Raw genomic sequence first — 17322 nt, forward strand, 5'->3', positions numbered from 1 at the left:
AACCCTTCAATTTTCAGTCCAATTGAATGTGGGCACCCTGCCTGCAGATGTGAGGGGTGGAGGAACAGAGATGTGGTGATTGACAGGTCTTTGAACCAACAGAAGTGACGCATATCCCAGATGGGGGCGGGGCTAGAGCAGAAAACTGCCCTCTGAGTGGAGGCAACAGCAAAAGACTTTAATCAGGATCACACAACAATAATGAATGGAAACACGTCGTAGCCAAGAAAGTTAAGAAGCAACTCAAGTAACGGTTAGGTGTGCATTTGAGAGATATCTGTCGCGAGGGGAAATCTGTTTTAAGTAATGGATTGGCCTGGCAAATTAAAAACTACTTTCTGGAAGAGAAAGCATCTGCACTTTGATTGTTACTTTTAAAAAGTACGTTTTTTGAAGGGAAACTACAGTGGGACACACTGTAAACCTAAACGCGTGAGTAAGAGTAAATGGCATTTTTGGACTGTTATACGAGACTACTGCACTGTCAGCGATTTATCTCCGTTTGGAAAAGTGGATTTTTTGGATTGATCCGTTAATGAATTTGTTGGAATATTTCGGAGATCTTTGTTTTACTTGGATTATCATCACTGGGAAAAAGTTGAAGGATTCGAGTTGACCGGAGGACTCAGCACATCTGGGGCACAATGGGTAACATAGAGAGTGTGGATGGCCATTCGGAGATGAAGCATCACATCATGCCTCTGAAGGTCCCGATGCCAGACCCCACCGAGCTGGAGGAGAAGTTTGCCATTGTTTTGGTAAGTTGTGATCACCTCAGTCTCTCATACGTGGTCCAAATGTCAGATAAAGGGAGCTTAAAAAATGTGGTAAAATTCTAACTTCAATTGTTCTGCCACCATCTGTCTCATACATGAATCCTTAACTTAATTTAAAGTCAAAATAGTGCCAAAACAAACATCCCCAATAATGAATGGTGTGTGGTTTGCGTTAGAGGGGTTATTTTCTCTTTTGTTTTTGTTTCTGACACATGAAAGAGTAGCCTAATGTTTATTTTACATTTCTTTATCGTCCATTATGAAGTGCTGATGTTTTAAGTGAAGCGACCTGTGCTGTCCCGCCCCTCTCTCTGCCTGCTGTCCCCCCTCCTCTCCTGCGGTTCTTTTGTCTCCCCTAAAGTCAGACAACTCAGCGTTTGGCTGAAGTGGCAAACACTGAGCACAGCATGGGGAGAGTTGGGAGGTGTGTGTGAGGGGAGGGGGGGTCATTTTACTGTCTTTGACAGAGCACATCTACGTCTGGGTTTTCTTTAAAGTTTTCTCGCTGCAGGCTAACCATCTGAAAGCAGCATTTTCTGAATTCCCCCAAAACTCCCACACCCTAAGACTCTCTCTCTCTCTCTCTCTCTCTCTCTCTCTCTCTCTCTCTCTCTCTCCTCCCCTCCCTCCCTACACACTCCACATCAGGCTGGAGTTGAGTTGTCTGAGCGCTTTGTAATAATGAGCACACAGTCAACACCCACTTTTACCAACTATCAACACAGTGAAGTGACTCTGTCATCCTACAGCAGACACATCTTCTATTAGGGACTTTACGTAGTTTATTTTTTATCCAGGAACAAATGGTTTTCTTTTATTCTCTTATGGGCCAAGCCTAAGAAGTGAGGGCTCGTTGGTCGTTTAGTTTAGTCATAAAATCCTATTCATAAGAATCCTTTAAAGAAATAGTTCAACATTTTTGGAAATACCCCTTTTTACTTTTTCGCCAAGCATGCATTTTTACAAGTGAAAAGCCAAAAAGGTTGAAAAGCAGTAATGGCACAATAATTCAATTTTGATTGGCCATAAATCTAATCAATATCTCAGAAACAAATCATTGCCACTTTGAGGAGAGCTGAACTAGAACACATGTTCAGAGGGTGTTATACTCTTTGACAAAGTTATAGGAAACCACATTGGCCTTTACGCATTGACACAGTGGTTGAATACGCTTCAGAAGAGCTTCTATCTGTTACATTTAGTTGAGGAAAACTTTCATCATGTATTATTCACTGAACTTGCGTTTAAGTTGCATAATTGAGTTATTTTGCCTCCTTTGCTACGCTCCACGCATATCAAAACAGAAACTCCCACTTGTTGCTCTGATGCAGTGTGAGTAATCCAGCACCACAGATTCAGAGAAGCATACTTATTTACAGTAGGCCTATGCAAAAACGTTTTTTATCATAGAAGCGATACACGTTTATTTTTGGTTAAACAGCACCGGTTTCTCACAGGTACTTATTCTAATATAACCACACCCGGCTTTGATTTTCAGCTTTTTATAAGACTTTAATTACAGCATCAAGCAGCAAAGAGCTTCACAACATTCCTCAGATCGTCTCATTCTTGCACACTTTGTGGATCCTCCATGTTTCTGGAATAAAGCCATTATTTGCCTGCCAGAGCTATCAGCCGCTACAAAATAAATCCCTCATATGAAAAGACTAGCACAGCAAGAAGCTATTCAAGGCCTGCTTGTTGACTGCTGTGTTAAGCCTCAGTCATTATGACAATTTTACACTCTACTACACTGTACGCGCTATTATGACAGCTCAAGTTGTGTCTCTTTCGCGCAGATGGCTCATTGTTTGGGGCCTTTTTGATCAAATGTTTCCCTGTGATTGCAGTCGTCACATTTTCCCATAAAGAGAAAAGATCAACACACATCCTGCCTAGAGACGGGAACAGTCTGTAGTTGTTTGACTGCCCTGCAACACAAAGTCAATCCCTGTTATTATGTTCAGCCGGGCAGAGCAGATGATTTCTATGCAATATGAAGTAGACTCAACAATTTAGTTGTGCTTCTGACTGGGAACGTTTTTCAAGCTCTCTAACCCCACCCACCCCACTCTACCCCATAGTAGCTCCAGATTTCCTTTACTTTGTGGGAAAGAACAACATGCTTGTATATTTTAGTTTTCTTATCAGACAATGTTCGGCTCTCTGCCCTGCCGGCCCGTTGTTCAGAGATAAAGGTACATCAATAGCTTCTGTCTCCGTGTTTAGAGGAAGACAAGGAAGACAAAGCCATGGATCTGTTGTCTGGCTATGGCCATTTTTTGTTATATTTATTCTAAAAATAGTCTGTAAGACATCATTTAGCTTTGTCTAAATTTTGAAGATGTTCTTTCCTCAGCTGGTTCACTTTGTTGCAGCCTCAGAAATAACACTTTTCATAAATGGATATTTTAAAATGGGTAATTTCCCTCTAGTACACTGTGTTTCCGGCTGTGTGATGGAATGCCGACGGGTGTGACGGGATGTGTCTGTCTCTGCGTAGTGGGACGGCCCGCTCCTCTCAGACACAGCTCACAGACGTCCCTCTGGACTGACAGCAGCCCATAATGATGTCATGGTCAGAAGCTTTTGCCAGTGTAGTAATATCCCCAGGCTAATGACTTTACCAGGCGTGCTCTACTGTAGACGGTGGAGGGGAGCAGAGGAGGGGCTTCTACTACTTCATGCGGTCTGCTAATAAAATTCCTGGGTCATTTCTGAGCAGCAGCATGTGCTAAAGGCATCATCTCCATGCCGTCTCCTTTGTCCAGCATCCTCACAAACTGTCTTCTGTGGCTGGAAAAAGCTGCCTGGCATTTTCCCTTCTTCGTTAACAGAGGAAATTGCATTGTAGGCAATGGTCGTTGCGGTTGGTTGGCTTTTCAATAAGAACTGTGTTCCTGCAGGCTGCTACTGGGGCAGAACATGCCATTAGTTCAGCCAGGGATACAGATCTACCTAGACCTCACAGGCACAACATAGAAGCCTTATCTCCAAAATTATATCTTAGTCATTGGTAGCATTCTTGTAATAGTTCAGCCTCTTTTTCCCCTCTCTTTGTCCTTGCTAGCTCTTACTGTATCTTTGGCTTTGTGTGATTCCAAATTAAACGGAAACCTATCATTCACTCACCCACTGAGGGTTTCCTACCTCCCCTTTCCCACAAATGAAGTCTAACTTTGGGTCTGAACTACAAAATAACCTTCTCAGTAAGAAAATGATGTGAGATGAGTGAGTCACTTTTCAAAGGTGCAGGCCTGGCCTGGGATCCTCTTTCAAAGTACCCGAGCACAATCTACCAACTGGATTCCTGTGGTCTAGTCTCAAGTGAGGCCACAGGAGAACTCAGAAAGGGAAAATTCCCTTTGAACTGGCAGTCTGCCACTGTTCATGGTTGGAATGACTTTACCAAAAATGTAAAACAGCGCACACATATTTAAGAGCTGTTGCAGGAGCAGCGTGGGCTTATTTCACCACTTGATTGCATTGGAAACCATCCAAACCGATTTGTCTGACTCTGTTCAACTTCCCACTTCTTTCATCCCGTGACATCGAGTTCCATCACACGTAGATGGGCTGGTGCAGCTTTTCTTTTGAGGTTTGATTGTTTTAGAAGGATGTGTCACCATGAAGCAACAGCAAATGTTGGGAAAACTACAGACACAAAGTCAGTGGTAGAGAAATCAGAAAATGCTGACATGTGACTCCAGCGCCCGGTCTGACATCACTGCTTCTTGATGGCTGATGTCTAAAGAAAGCTGTGTCTGATAGATGCCAGTCAAGTGGAACTAATGGAGTCAAGCTGTGCGATGTGTTCATAGGACATAAAACCTAAATCATTTTTATTTGTTTAATGGCGGTCGCTGTTTATTTATGTGCTGAGTATATCTGCCAATTCCTTTTTTCTCACATGCATCATCTTTTCTAAAAAGAGAAGCTGAGTTGTTGATGTCACTTAAGTTGGAAGAGGGTTTGCATCTGGCTCAGCCACCCACTACTATGTCCCAGGAAGAGGCGGCTTATGGGAGCTGAGCGGACACAGTTAACTTGGTTTTAGAGCAGCAGGCAGAGGGGGTTCAGCACAAGGCTGTCCACCTGGCTCTCTCCACCCTCGGGCTACCATTCCCCAATCTGGAGCAGGCTTTATGGCGAGGTTTAGTGCTTCCCCAACTTTCTCCCCTGCAGATATTTTGTAAAGCAAAGGTCAAGTTAAAGACCACGGCTGAGCACATATAACATATCCAGATACATCAACATTTTGACAAGTATGCTTATTTTTTTGCCAAGATTTAGATGAGAAGATCCATGCAAGTGCCACTCTCGTCTCTTTCTGGTAAATATACAAAGCTACAGCTGGCAGCCAATTAGCTTGGTTTAGCATAAATACTGCAAACAAAGCGCTGGCCTGGCTCTGTACAAATCCAAGACTGACCAGCACTTCTAAAGCTAACTTAAAAACATGTTTTATATTGTTTCTGCTGCCTGTCATGTTTAGAAAACAAGCGATTGGCATTGATTAGCTATATGCGTATTCCTCAAAAATGACATTTCTTAAATTCAACGTCAGACTGACCAACAGAGATAAACAGAGAAGTATTGGTTATTTAATTTCCATTTCCAGATTTCCAAGGTTCTTGTTATTTTCCACTTCTCTGTCCTCATAAACGGCAACTAATAGAGAATTTGTTGTTTGTTCACATAACAGAAATGTGAAAAGATCTGGACTTATTAATTTATGCAAAGAAACGACATGTGTTTTTCATTCCTGTGCATATGTAAGTGTTTCTTTGGTGCGTGCATTTGTGCGTGTCAGTGGGGGGTTTGCATGCTGCTCTAATGCAGCTGCACTACGGCTGTAGGTTGGAGAAGTAGTTTCCTCCTCAATACAATGGGGACTCTGTCAGTCAGTGTTGTTTTAGAAAGGGGGCCTCATCCCCTGGTGCCCTTTGTGCCGCTACGCTCTTCTACACGGACGCTCAGAAGAACTGCTGTCAACCCATTTAAAGAGCCAGTAGATTATATAGCAGCTACCTCTCCTACACACCAGTGACATGCTGGAATTATTTCCCGGGCCTTCCCCTAATGACATACAGTTTATTTATCTCCCATTTGTCAACACTTCTGCTTCTGAATTTTTACAGTAACACTCAAAATAAATGATGTCAGATTAAGAAATAAAGGGGAACTTCTTAAGACATATGACTGCTAATGTGATTCAGTCATTCCCATGTGAAGTCAACGTGTCATGACTGTCTTTTGGTTTTGATTCCTCTTTATTTTATTATCATCATTTCCACCTCCCTCCAATTCAAACCTCCACCCAGAAGATACATCCTGTTTGATTCAAAACTTTATTTCTACACAGATCAGGCTCTGATTTGTTGCCCCTTTTTCTTTGGTTGACCTTCATCTTTTTAACACTGGCAGTGAGTCAAAAGGCCTGTCCGGCATGAGTTATTAAGGCATTCATGTACCTGCATTCCTGACATTCCCTGTGTGTATCATCTGTTGGCCGAGGCTTCCCTGAGCCCTGCTCGGACGCACGGAGGATAACAAACAGGATGTTCGCAAACACAAGAATGAACGAGTACCTCCGTTTCATAACTGATTATAGTACTTATAGTAATTTATAACTCAGTCCTACCGTCACATATATCCTTGTTTATGTTCACATTTCCTAGATACAATTTAAAAAAACTAAAATAAGAACAATATAGTTGTCAAGTGGCCTGCTGAGCTCCCCAAAACGTTTTCGATAAGCTCATGTAAACAAGTGCGCATTTTGAGTTTGCTTTCGTTTGAAGCTAGAAGAACATCTGGCTTCAGAAGCCTTGAGCTCAGGACGTTTTTGTCTTTATCTCTTGCTGCAACTTTAAGAACCCTGTGATGATAACCGTCTCTGGTTTGAACCCAGCTATCACCACTGTCAATCATGACTGTGTCACCGGGCAAATAAACGGATTAGCAAATGGGTTTTGGGAGGTAGTTCTTGATTCCTCAACTGAAAAACCAACTTCCTGTTGCCTTGACTGACTGAGGAATGCCCATTTGGTCTAGAGTTGTAAAGAAAAGACTTGAGGAAAAGTTATTTCTCCCTACGGAGTGACTCAGAGGTTAAATAGTGATGACGTTGGTTTATGGGAGAAGAGAGAAGGCTTCAGGCAGGAGAAGGTTGTGGACTAACAGGAGGACAGAGAAGAAACCTCACACCACAGCTGTAAACTGTGTTGTCTTTAAACTCCTGATTTAATGGGGATTTAACACTCTATGATTTGCGCTGTAACACCACTTAGGAAAAGTTTCAGCCAATAGAAAAGCTGTTGACTTTTGACCAGTTGTGCTCTGTTGATGAAACAAGCCAAGTTATTAGATACACAAGAGCCAACAAATAAATGGAGAGCAATTCTGATTATTGATGTAATGTTTATCATCATGATTTATTAAAATGTCAAGTACATTTTTCTGCCACAAGTCTCTTCATTTCTCTGTTTTCATTTGATTTTATATGTCATAGCTTCGACTTTTTTACATTTGGAGGGACAATAATCAAGATACATTATCCGGATTTTAGGAAACTATATTGGGTGCTTTTTTTTTCCAATTTCAGAAGTATAGACTAAAAGATTCAAAGGTTACTCAGAATAAACAATTTGAAGGTTCCTTGCGCTTTGGAAAAAGTGCTTTTAACATTTACGTTTTTTTTACATTTAGCTTAATAATATATTAACATTTAATCAGGAACAATTAATGACATATGTTTAAAACATCATATCTTATCTTATTATATCTATATTCAGCCCTTATCGATTGTTTATAATAAAACTACATTGACTGAGAAGAGTTTGTGATGTGTATTGGTTGAGGGTTGACAAATGGTTAAGAAATTGAACGTTGTTTTCACCTACCCAAATGCTTTGAGTTTGACGCGTAAAGAATGTGGTCACTGTCTCCACGTTTGCATGTAAATTAGGTACCTGTTATGCTAATATATAAATAAACAAGCTCTTAACTCAGTCTATTTGCTTTGTCAACAAGGACCAGCATCAGGAGGGGCGGACAGGGATGAGTAATGCTTCATCCAAACTGTACCTCTTGTCCTCTCTGCTCCCTCCCACCCTCAGTCTCTTTTGGAGAGTTGGTAGCCTCTTGGACTTCCAGCATCTTTGTGCAGGGACTCATGCTTTGTTGTGATTGCCTGGTTCGAGTTACCTTGCAAAGAGTGATAGGGTGATCGGATATCTGCTCAAAGAAAGGGTGGGCAGTGTTTTCTCACACTCTGCTCTGTCGCTTTCATTTCCACGAGGATTACCTGGGAGCTGGAAAAACACCTACAATTCGTTCATTCACACATAAAAACATTGTTGTAGTTGATGTGCTAAAAAACATAGACACTTGTATTACACGTAACAGTTAAATTACAATCCTGACTTTACTTTGATATCCTGGTGAGTAAGGGAAGTCCCTGAAGCCCAGTGACGACAACCCCTCATCCTGTCTCCTCTCATTGTGTTTCACTAGTAAGGAAAGAGATCCAAACAAAAGCACTGACAGCATTATGCATCAATGAAACCTGGTTTAATAATGTCATTCACACTTGTTTGCAATGAATGATGTCATTTAATTAGATCATCTGGATTATTTAGCCTCACCTCATGTAGTCATCAGCGGGTATGACTGATAGACAACCGGGATTCGTTATATATATATTTTCCTTTCCGTTCTTCTTACTGTTTGTCCGGGTGGAGACGGTTATTTATTTCTCTTATTTTTCCTGAGGGACACATTTATCCTGAACTATATCCAGCCACCTCTGGCATAATAACTGGTTCATCGCTTTATTTTTCATTGTAAGGACCTGAAATATGCTTAAAGAAAACACGTTTATGCCAAGTCCCATATTCATAGTGTTTTCTTTGCCTCCTTTTGGCTGACGGGGTTCAGTGGCTCGGCTTTTTCAAACCACTTCAGACACTAACCTTATTAAAGAGCTACCGGTCTTATCTTCCCTCTCATTGACTAGTCCTATGCTTTCCTTTTTAACTGGATAATTAAATTGTGTTCATAAATGTGTTGGTTTCTCCTATATAGCTGAGGTGCTTTTGAAACCATATACTGTATGTCAGTGTTTTTGTTTGGGTTAATAAAAATGACCAGAGATCCGAAACCAGTTAGGAATGTTTGACTGATATCATTAATGATAACACTGTTTGTTCTCAAAAAGGTAAATTGCAGCCAGATATCTGAGTGTTATCCTGGACTCAGGAATGTCAGCAGCCAAATGAAATCACTCACAATGTAAACCTATGGTTCCCTGAAAAGTGTAGCATGGATTACAACAGGATCTGTTTGTAGTAAAAGTAGATCCATTTATTTCCAGTAGTTTGTTTTAGGCTTAATCTGCTAAAGCTGTAACAATAATATAACATTAACTATTACGTTTCAAAAATGTCAACTAAAAGGTCCATACAAAAGGTCAGATGATTTCTTTAGTATTAAGACTTTCATCTTTTATTGTTGTTTTTTCTCTATTTGTTTTGTGTTGCTGTGACTGTCAATTATGTCCCTGTCCAGTCCCTTTTTCCAGGACCCCACCCCGATGAGCAGACTCAGCCTATTTGGGGGTAAAGAGGACTGTTTGGGTCTCAATGTCTGAACTGTGCTCGTCGGCCATAGGGAGATCTTTAGCCTCCCTCTCCTTTCCTGCTGAGCTGATGACAACAGAGTCTGGCCTGTGTAAAAGTAGAAAAAAAAAATCTGGAGTTTCCAACCCACTCTCAAAAAAGAGAATCATATTTAATGCATCTGCTTAGATGGGCATTAACCACAGTTTCAAGGCACAATTCCTTTTTTTAACAAAACGAAAAAAACACAATTTCACAATCATCATCATTGTCAGACCTCCAATGATAAAGACATTCACAATATAATACAGAGTGAATACTTGTCAAAAAGTTAATTTAGCTTTCGCTTCCAGGATCTTGAAGCAAAACAAAGCCAAAAACATTTATCAAAAAGCCTTCTATTGCATGACTGGAAAAAACCTTTTGAACAACTTTAGCAACTAGTGACCACAAAAAAAACACATGCTGACGGCTGTTAAACAAATTGTCATTTAGATTGAGGTATGGCAGTGTTATGTCTTATCCTGACTGAAAGTGTGAAGCTGTGAAAAAGATCAGGAGGAAACATGCCGTCACTCTTTTCCATTTGTCTCTCTGGGAGCCTCTGGTTGGAGTTTCTAGTCATAAACTTAAGTCAAGGCTAATTGTAAATCAGTTTGGATTAGGAAGCTGTCTAGTTCAGGGCAGATGCTCTGTTGACTGATGTCTGAGGTGACCGTGGGCTCTGCAGCATCCCCCCCACCCTCGGTTGTGGGGGTCGGTGCGTGACCTGAGCGCTCTGCTGAGTCCCTGATGGCTCTCCTGGACTCCTCAGTCTCCTTAACCTGCAACCCGACCCCCTCAACAACTTTAGCTTTTGAGTCTTTAAAACCTCTGTCTTCCTTAGTCTACAGCTCAGATATCTCTCTGTTGGGCGGTGTTACTCCTAGTTAATTCTCCTACACAAACTACATCTACCCAAAACCCATTTTGTGTACTTGTTTGTTTGTCCAAAATATTGAACTTTTTGGGGTTATTTACCTGTTATTTGTCTTGTACTGGATCACATTCTTCTATCAGTTAAATGGGAAATACTTAATTTTTTTCAGCAATTATTACATTATTTAGTCTGTATTGGTGTCATCATTGCTTCTCAAAACCACATCTTATATCTCGAAAAGCAAATAAATAAATCTCAATGAATTTTGATCAATTTTCAACCTTATTCTATTCATTATTAGTCTACATCTTTCTTCCTCCATTAATATTTGTTCACTGTGTGCTAGAGATCTCTATTTAAAAAAAGCAAACAAAGTTAATATTGTTTTCAAACAAGTAAACTATGATGAAGGTTAATACAATGGAAGGTTTTTTTCTCTGTTTGCAAACTCTGCCTCCAGTTCTGGCTCACAATGGGCCCCTCCTGATTGGGTAGATGGTGTTGATAATAGAACCAGTTCATCTGGTTGTGCAGTGTGCTGGTGTTGTGTTAGCCGGATTTTGCTCCACACAGCACCAGGGGGCATACGCTGACCCTGCCCACCAGCCATTGTTAGCACATTTCTATGTGGAAAGAAATAGCTCAAATGTCAAAGGATGGGAATGGCACAGCACCAAATCATAACAAAGCGCCACATTGAATCTTTTGTCAAGCCAGTCTCAGGTTAAACAAGAAAAGCCTTGCTGGAGGAGAGCATATGTGGGCAACATGGCAACATATGAACCACAAACATTGTTGGCATTTCTGCAGTATTTTACCCCTAATATGGGCAGAAGAATCCCAAATGATGAAGTACTGCAGCTCCCTCTCCCCCAATGAAGCTACTTCTTTGAGCTTCTTATGAACACAGGAAGGGCAAGATTATATCACTGTGGGAGAAAGTGAAATGAAATTAGTTTAATTGGGTTACTTGGCTCAAATTACCCAAATCAAGTCAGAAAGGAAACATCCCCTCTGCCTATTGCTCTGTCGCTGGAGAAACCTCTTCTCTACCCCTCCTGTCATCCCAGGAAAACTTTAATACCTGTAACATTTGTAGCTCATCACATCTGCTCCGGTCCCACCTGTATTTGTTGACATTACCTCAGGCTCCAACTGACAGAGACTAACCTTTATACCAAATATTGAAGTGTTGTATGTGTCCTCATGGCTCGAATATTGCATTTACTGATCGCTAACTGAAACGCTACACTTTTTTCACTTTTAATTCATGTTGTCAAAACTCTAAATCCAATGACAGTCGGCAGGTTTTGACTTAATTTTGCTCCTTTTGTCTATATGGATGAACATCTGCGTCCGTCTGGTCTGCATGTTTTCCAGTCATTCTGAATTAAGTTACTACAAAAGGAGGCCTTGCTCTTTGCCTGTTTGCCCTGCAGTTCTACTTTAGTATGCATGACTGACCAAGAAAACAAATCGTACGAGGCTTTGGGCCTGGACAGATGCTGGAGCAGATATCTGGGCTTATTTTTTCATTTACCACCCAGGTATTTAAATCAATTCAAGAGAAACAAAATCTGGAGTAGTTTAAAGATATCCACCTAGTGCTATTGGTACTTTAAAGTCATTATTTCATTATGACTTAGCCTAAGGGGCAATCCCTTAATTCTCGGTGGGCTCAGGTCAAACGTTATATTCCTAGATACAGTTACTAAGAGCTGCTGCAATTTATTATTTTTAATACTGATGAATCTGTTCTCTCTTTTGATTTATTCATTAATTTCTTTGTCAATAAAACATTCAGCCATTGGTTCCCAGAGCCTAAGATGATGTCTTTGAATGCCTTATTGACACAGGGAACATCATGCAAACTGAACATCGGAAAAGCTGCAACCAGCAAGTATTTGTACTCATTGCTTGAAAGAAATGAAACCATTAGTCCATTTTCATGATAGTTGCTAAATGTGTTCTTTGGAAATCAACTCATAAATGAATCAACTCATCGTTTTAGCGCTACAGTAAATCCCAAAGATCTCTATCCATACATTATTTAATGAGTTATAATTCATTGAGTCCTAAATGAAAAAGTAAAAGCTCTTAATATGTGTTTTATTTTTCAAATATTGCTGTTTCTTTTGATCACCAATGAGAGGTTACAAATTACTGTACTAGCACAAGTTATCAGTGATAAATTATGACTACAGTTGCGTCCACTCTAGGATAAAAATACTCAGAGACAAACATAAGGGAGAAACTAGGGCTGCTCAATTAATCGTATTTTAATCGCAATTACGATTTTTGGCTTGCAACGATTATGAAAATAACATAATCAAAATAAAACGATTATTTTTATTATTTCTTTTATTATTATTTCTTTAAAAGAAAAAAATATATATATATTTTTTTATTGGTTTTCAATTGAATTATACTTAAAGTTGAGGGTAATCAACTAATCAAGTAAATGGATAATCGTTTTTAATAATCGTGATATCAATTATTGACCCAAATAATCGAGATTATGATTTTTGCCATAATCAAGCAGCCCTAGGAGAAACTACTCTTCATTTCCTATTATGACTTTCCTAAAGATCATTTCGTAGATTTCTCCCAGGAAAGACGAAGGAAGAGAGAGCCGCTTTGGGGTCAGACGAGAGAAAAAATGTACTTCAATAAACTACTACTATAAACAGACATATTTCTCCTGTAATACTTGACATCTGGTATGCATGTCTTTTCTCTTGCGAGGGATTTATAAATCAGGTTATGTCGAAGGCCCCTATGCAAAATCTCTGCAATGTACTACTCTACAGTTTAAGCTCTGTCAGGCATTGCATTTTCACATTTTGAAGGGCATTCAACAACAGTTTAAATAGGTTTTATGTATTAATAAGTCTGCCTTGCAGTGCCATTCCTTCCAATGTTAATGTTACATAATAATCTGTTTATGCATCCAATGATTTGTGTCTGGTCGAAAACGTTAAACTCTTTCACCAAGTTTCATGAAATTGAGCAAGAATCTTTTTGTAACCCTGCTGACAAACTAACAGACGAACAAACAAACCAAACTAAAAACTGAACCTCCTTGGCAGAGGAGTAATTTGTCAGGAAATACAGACCCACCATTTTCTTCACCTCAGTGTCCTCAGTCTCTGACAACATGACTCGTGATGTGCTGATAGAGTGAACAATGTGGTCCTGATGTGGAAAACCTATTTTAAAAATACTCACATGTCATTTTCCACCCTCACCACTGACTGCGTTGTTGTCATTGGAACAGGAATATGTAATTTTCCATCCATCCAAACCTCCACCAGTGGGAAAATGCCAGTGTGAGCAGCACATCTTGCCTGAGATGGGTTAACAGGGTGCTGTGTTTTACACGAGAGGCTGAGTTATAGCTGCAGGTTAAAGGTCAAGCTGACAGGACGTTTGAGGCCGGGTTCACTTGATGCAGGGGGTAAATGACGGTTCCAAGTTCAAACAATCCCTCATGTCTCGTGAAAATAATCGCTGAGGTTATCAGTTTCAGGGGCAGCTCCTTCCTATTGTTGTGCTTCCTCATTTTTAAGATTTAAGCATCAACCGCTGTTTACAAGATCTTGGCTCAGACGAGGAAGTGATTAGTCAAAGACGGTTTCATATTGTTTGTGTTATTTTTGTACTGTTGTCAAGAGGAGTGCTTACGTTGGTTGGTCTCCAAACACAAATTAGAGCCTTTAGGGTTTAATTTGAGCTGCAGTAAAGGGGCTGCCTCAGGAGGTCTCGCGTGGCGTTCAAGTGTTTTACGACTGGATTATCTGACGGGTCTGGGAATAGACCTGTACTCTGGTAGTGGCTTGTTGTGGTTAAAAGCCTGAGTGATACCGAGACTTGAGTTTGCAGAGGAGATGCAGCTCATCTCCTGCGGCAGGATGCGGAGTGTCAACACAGGAAGTGAGGTCATGGTGTCCCTAAAAAATGTCAGGCGCCAAAGACCCAGTATCTGACACACAGTCAAATAAACTGAAAAAGGGAAATGTCTGGTTATTAATGAAACTAACGCTTACATTATTTTCATTTTTAGAATTCTATGAACTTGCCTCCAGACAAAGCACGGCTCCTCAGACAATACGACAACGACAAGAAGTGGGACCTGATCTGCGACCAGGTGCATTCATAAACTCTTATTCATGAACAACAAAACCAGCGCTCACAATGTACACACACCTGCTGCTATCCCTTTCCTCATGCTGCAGCATCACAATGCCTTTATATAACTGCTCACTACAATGCTTACTCTGTTGTGTATCCTCAGGAGAGATTTCAGGTGAAGAATCCGCCTCACACCTACATCCAGAAGCTACGAGGATACTTAGACCCTGGAGTCACACGAAAGGTGGGAAAGTACCGATGACCTTTCAAATTCAGTGTCCACATTAAGGGGAACTCGAACAATTGTACAGATCGCAGTGTGTTTACATGTGCACTACTCCATATGTGAAAAAAGGCTCCTAAAGTCAGACACTGTCTGTTGTGGGGCTGAAGACTACACGTTGGAATATTTAAAAAAAATCCATGGGTCTGTAGAAAACGTGAGGGAACCAGTCCAGACCTCTGGGATACTCATATATCTGCTTGAGTACATGTTCAATGACATTTCTCCTTCATTATGTGTTGCAGAAGTTTCGCAGACGGGTGCAGGAGTCTACAAAAGTCCTGAGGGAGCTGGAGATCTCACTGAGGACCAACCACATTGGGTAATCATTACCTGTCTCTCCCCGTAAATTACACAGATCTCTTTAATGGTGCACACAGCGTAAGGAAACCACATTTTTCCCCTGGTAAAGAATAGTCCTTTCTGTGCTCGTGCTGCTGCAGGGACCCAGAGCTCTTTCTGGTGCCCAGATATCCCCCATTGTTTCAACTTGCCAAGCTCTACAGCTCCACTTCATAGAGCTTCTCCTCATAATGCCCAGATGGTAGCCATTGTGCTGCCTCGTCCACTCCCCCATAGTGTTGAGCAGGAAGCTTTGTTGTGTGTGCCAGAGGGACAGGAAGCCTGGCTGACCAATGCTGAACAAGGCACAAAAACACACACAAGGATACTTTCATGTTTACACATTTTTCGCATTTTAAAGCAAACAATCCTTTTCTATTGTGTTGTCATATTTTGTCAGAGACATTCAATACTGCGCAGTTCAATACACACGCACTGTGTTTGTGGATGTTATGTAAAGCCTTTCTTTATCTTCATTGTTGCAGACGTGATCCTTGACTTGATGATATGAATCACACAGATACTTTCATATTAAAAATGTGCTGCTGTGACTTGCCTCTGAATTCCCATCAGAGAGTGGCCTGTAAAAGAGGCTTTGATTTTTCATAGTATTCACTGAGCTCCAAGTTTAACTCATATCCTATTAGGCCTCATTAATAAAGGTCTGTTTCAATGTGTTTCCCAGAAAGACTCTCAGGCAAGGAAACTATTTTCAGAAGCTTTTCGGTGGATGGGATTTAGCAGATGCTGCTTTATTGTGTGTGTATGAATCCTGAGCCCGTTCCGATGTGTTATTCCAGAAATTGCCAAGAAAATCTGAAATAGCAACTGGTTGGAGAGAAGTGAAGGGAGGTAGAGAGGAAGGGGTCAGAGGGAAGGAGGGAGAAAGGAGAGGGAGGGGTGGTGGTAGACAGGAAACTGATGATCAAGCCCGCCTTCTTGTCCACCCCCCCCCCTTTCTTCCCTCCTGCACCCAATCTTCTTACTGCTTTGTTTGCTTTCCTTAGTTCTTCTCCTCACCCCTTTTCCCTTTCCTTCCCTTCCTTCCTCCCTCCCTCCCTCCTTCTGCTACTTCAAGGCTCTTGATTGCTTTCCTGTCATCCTAACCAGCTATCCAAGACTATTTTAAGAACCTTTTACCCCAATCCTGTCCCCCCCACTGTAGTTCTCTGAAGAAGTGGGGAGGAGGTGAAGGGGGTCCGTGGGGGAGGCAGACTAAATACTGTTGACTGTCAGGGGTTCGACCTGAGCCCCACTCCCTCTGCCATATGCCCTCCACATTCTTCCTCTCATCGCAATGGGAATTCCTTTGTTTGGAGTTGTTTCTCTCTCCAAAAAAAGAGTTAAATGTGGTGGAAATCTGAAGCCTTGCTCTGGTTTACTTTCCACGACATTCCTGCCAAGATCCTTCACTCCGGGGAGGGCAGACCCCCCTCAGAGCTGCCTCAAAGAATAATTCCACTTTCCACTAGGATCCTATTTTTGTAGTTTTCATTATTTTGATCAGTTATGGTAACACTATACTTACCGAATCATTGCTGAGTCATTGGCAAATGGTGACATTGCTACAATCTAATCGTTTAGTGAAATTGCTATTGAATCTCTTTTTAAAGAAAAATCAGAAAACGTTTATGGATCTTAGAAAATTACACCAATCGCTATTTTACCTCTGTGTTTTTATACTATGATCCATCAAAAATAATAGTGTAAAATGTTGTCCTGTCCTAAAAGGATAAGGGTGTGTTCTTGATTTGCTGCCCTGTTAACTCCTCTCTGTTCCTGTGCGTCACAGGTGGGTCAGGGAGTTCCTCAATGATGAGAACAGAGGTCTTGACGTCCTGGTGGAGTACCTCTCCTTTGCCCAGTGTGCTGTCATGTGAGTATTATAAAAACACACTTTATACAAACACACACACTTCTCTCATATAGCCCAAAAAAGCTTCCAAAACAACTAGGGTTGGCATCATGTCCTCTGGAGCCTGTAATAAACTGCTTGTGCGTCTAAAAATGTGCTTTTTGCAAGTTGCACTCTTTGGATGGGTTGTATGTCTTTTGGTTTACCCGGCAAACTGAATGCATATCTGGGTAGATGCTATGTGGTGTGGTGCTGAGCTATACCCTGCCTGAATGGGGCAGAGTCTGTGTGCTGAGCTTTATCATGCAGCTCGATGACAGTCCTTGTGATAACCCCTGGCTCTCCAAGCTGCCTTGCTGACCTAACCTCCCCCGTGCCTCTCATCTCCCCCCCCC

General features: G+C 41.2%; 1 protein-coding gene across 4 annotated transcripts in view; it reads left to right on the forward strand.

The window, feature by feature from the left end:
• Window positions 1-189: 189 nt before the first annotated feature.
• The window catches only part of fmnl3 (formin-like 3), a 31934-nt gene continuing 14801 nt past the window's right edge, over window positions 190-17322 (forward strand). For all 4 annotated transcript variants that reach the window (XM_010784448.1, XM_010784449.1, XM_010784450.1 and 1 more), the window contains exons 1-5: window positions 190-758; window positions 14380-14463; window positions 14611-14691; window positions 14976-15052; window positions 16865-16948. In XM_010784448.1, the coding sequence (XP_010782750.1) occupies window positions 645-758; window positions 14380-14463; window positions 14611-14691; window positions 14976-15052; window positions 16865-16948 (440 nt within the window). In that variant the 5' untranslated portion in view covers window positions 190-644. The remainder of the gene's footprint in view (window positions 759-14379; window positions 14464-14610; window positions 14692-14975; window positions 15053-16864; window positions 16949-17322) is intronic.

The sequence above is a fragment of the Notothenia coriiceps genome, unplaced genomic scaffold (genome assembly GCF_000735185.1).
Source record: "Notothenia coriiceps isolate Sejong01 unplaced genomic scaffold, NC01 NC01_scaffold00026421, whole genome shotgun sequence".
NCBI classification, from domain to species: domain Eukaryota; kingdom Metazoa; phylum Chordata; class Actinopteri; order Perciformes; family Nototheniidae; genus Notothenia; species Notothenia coriiceps.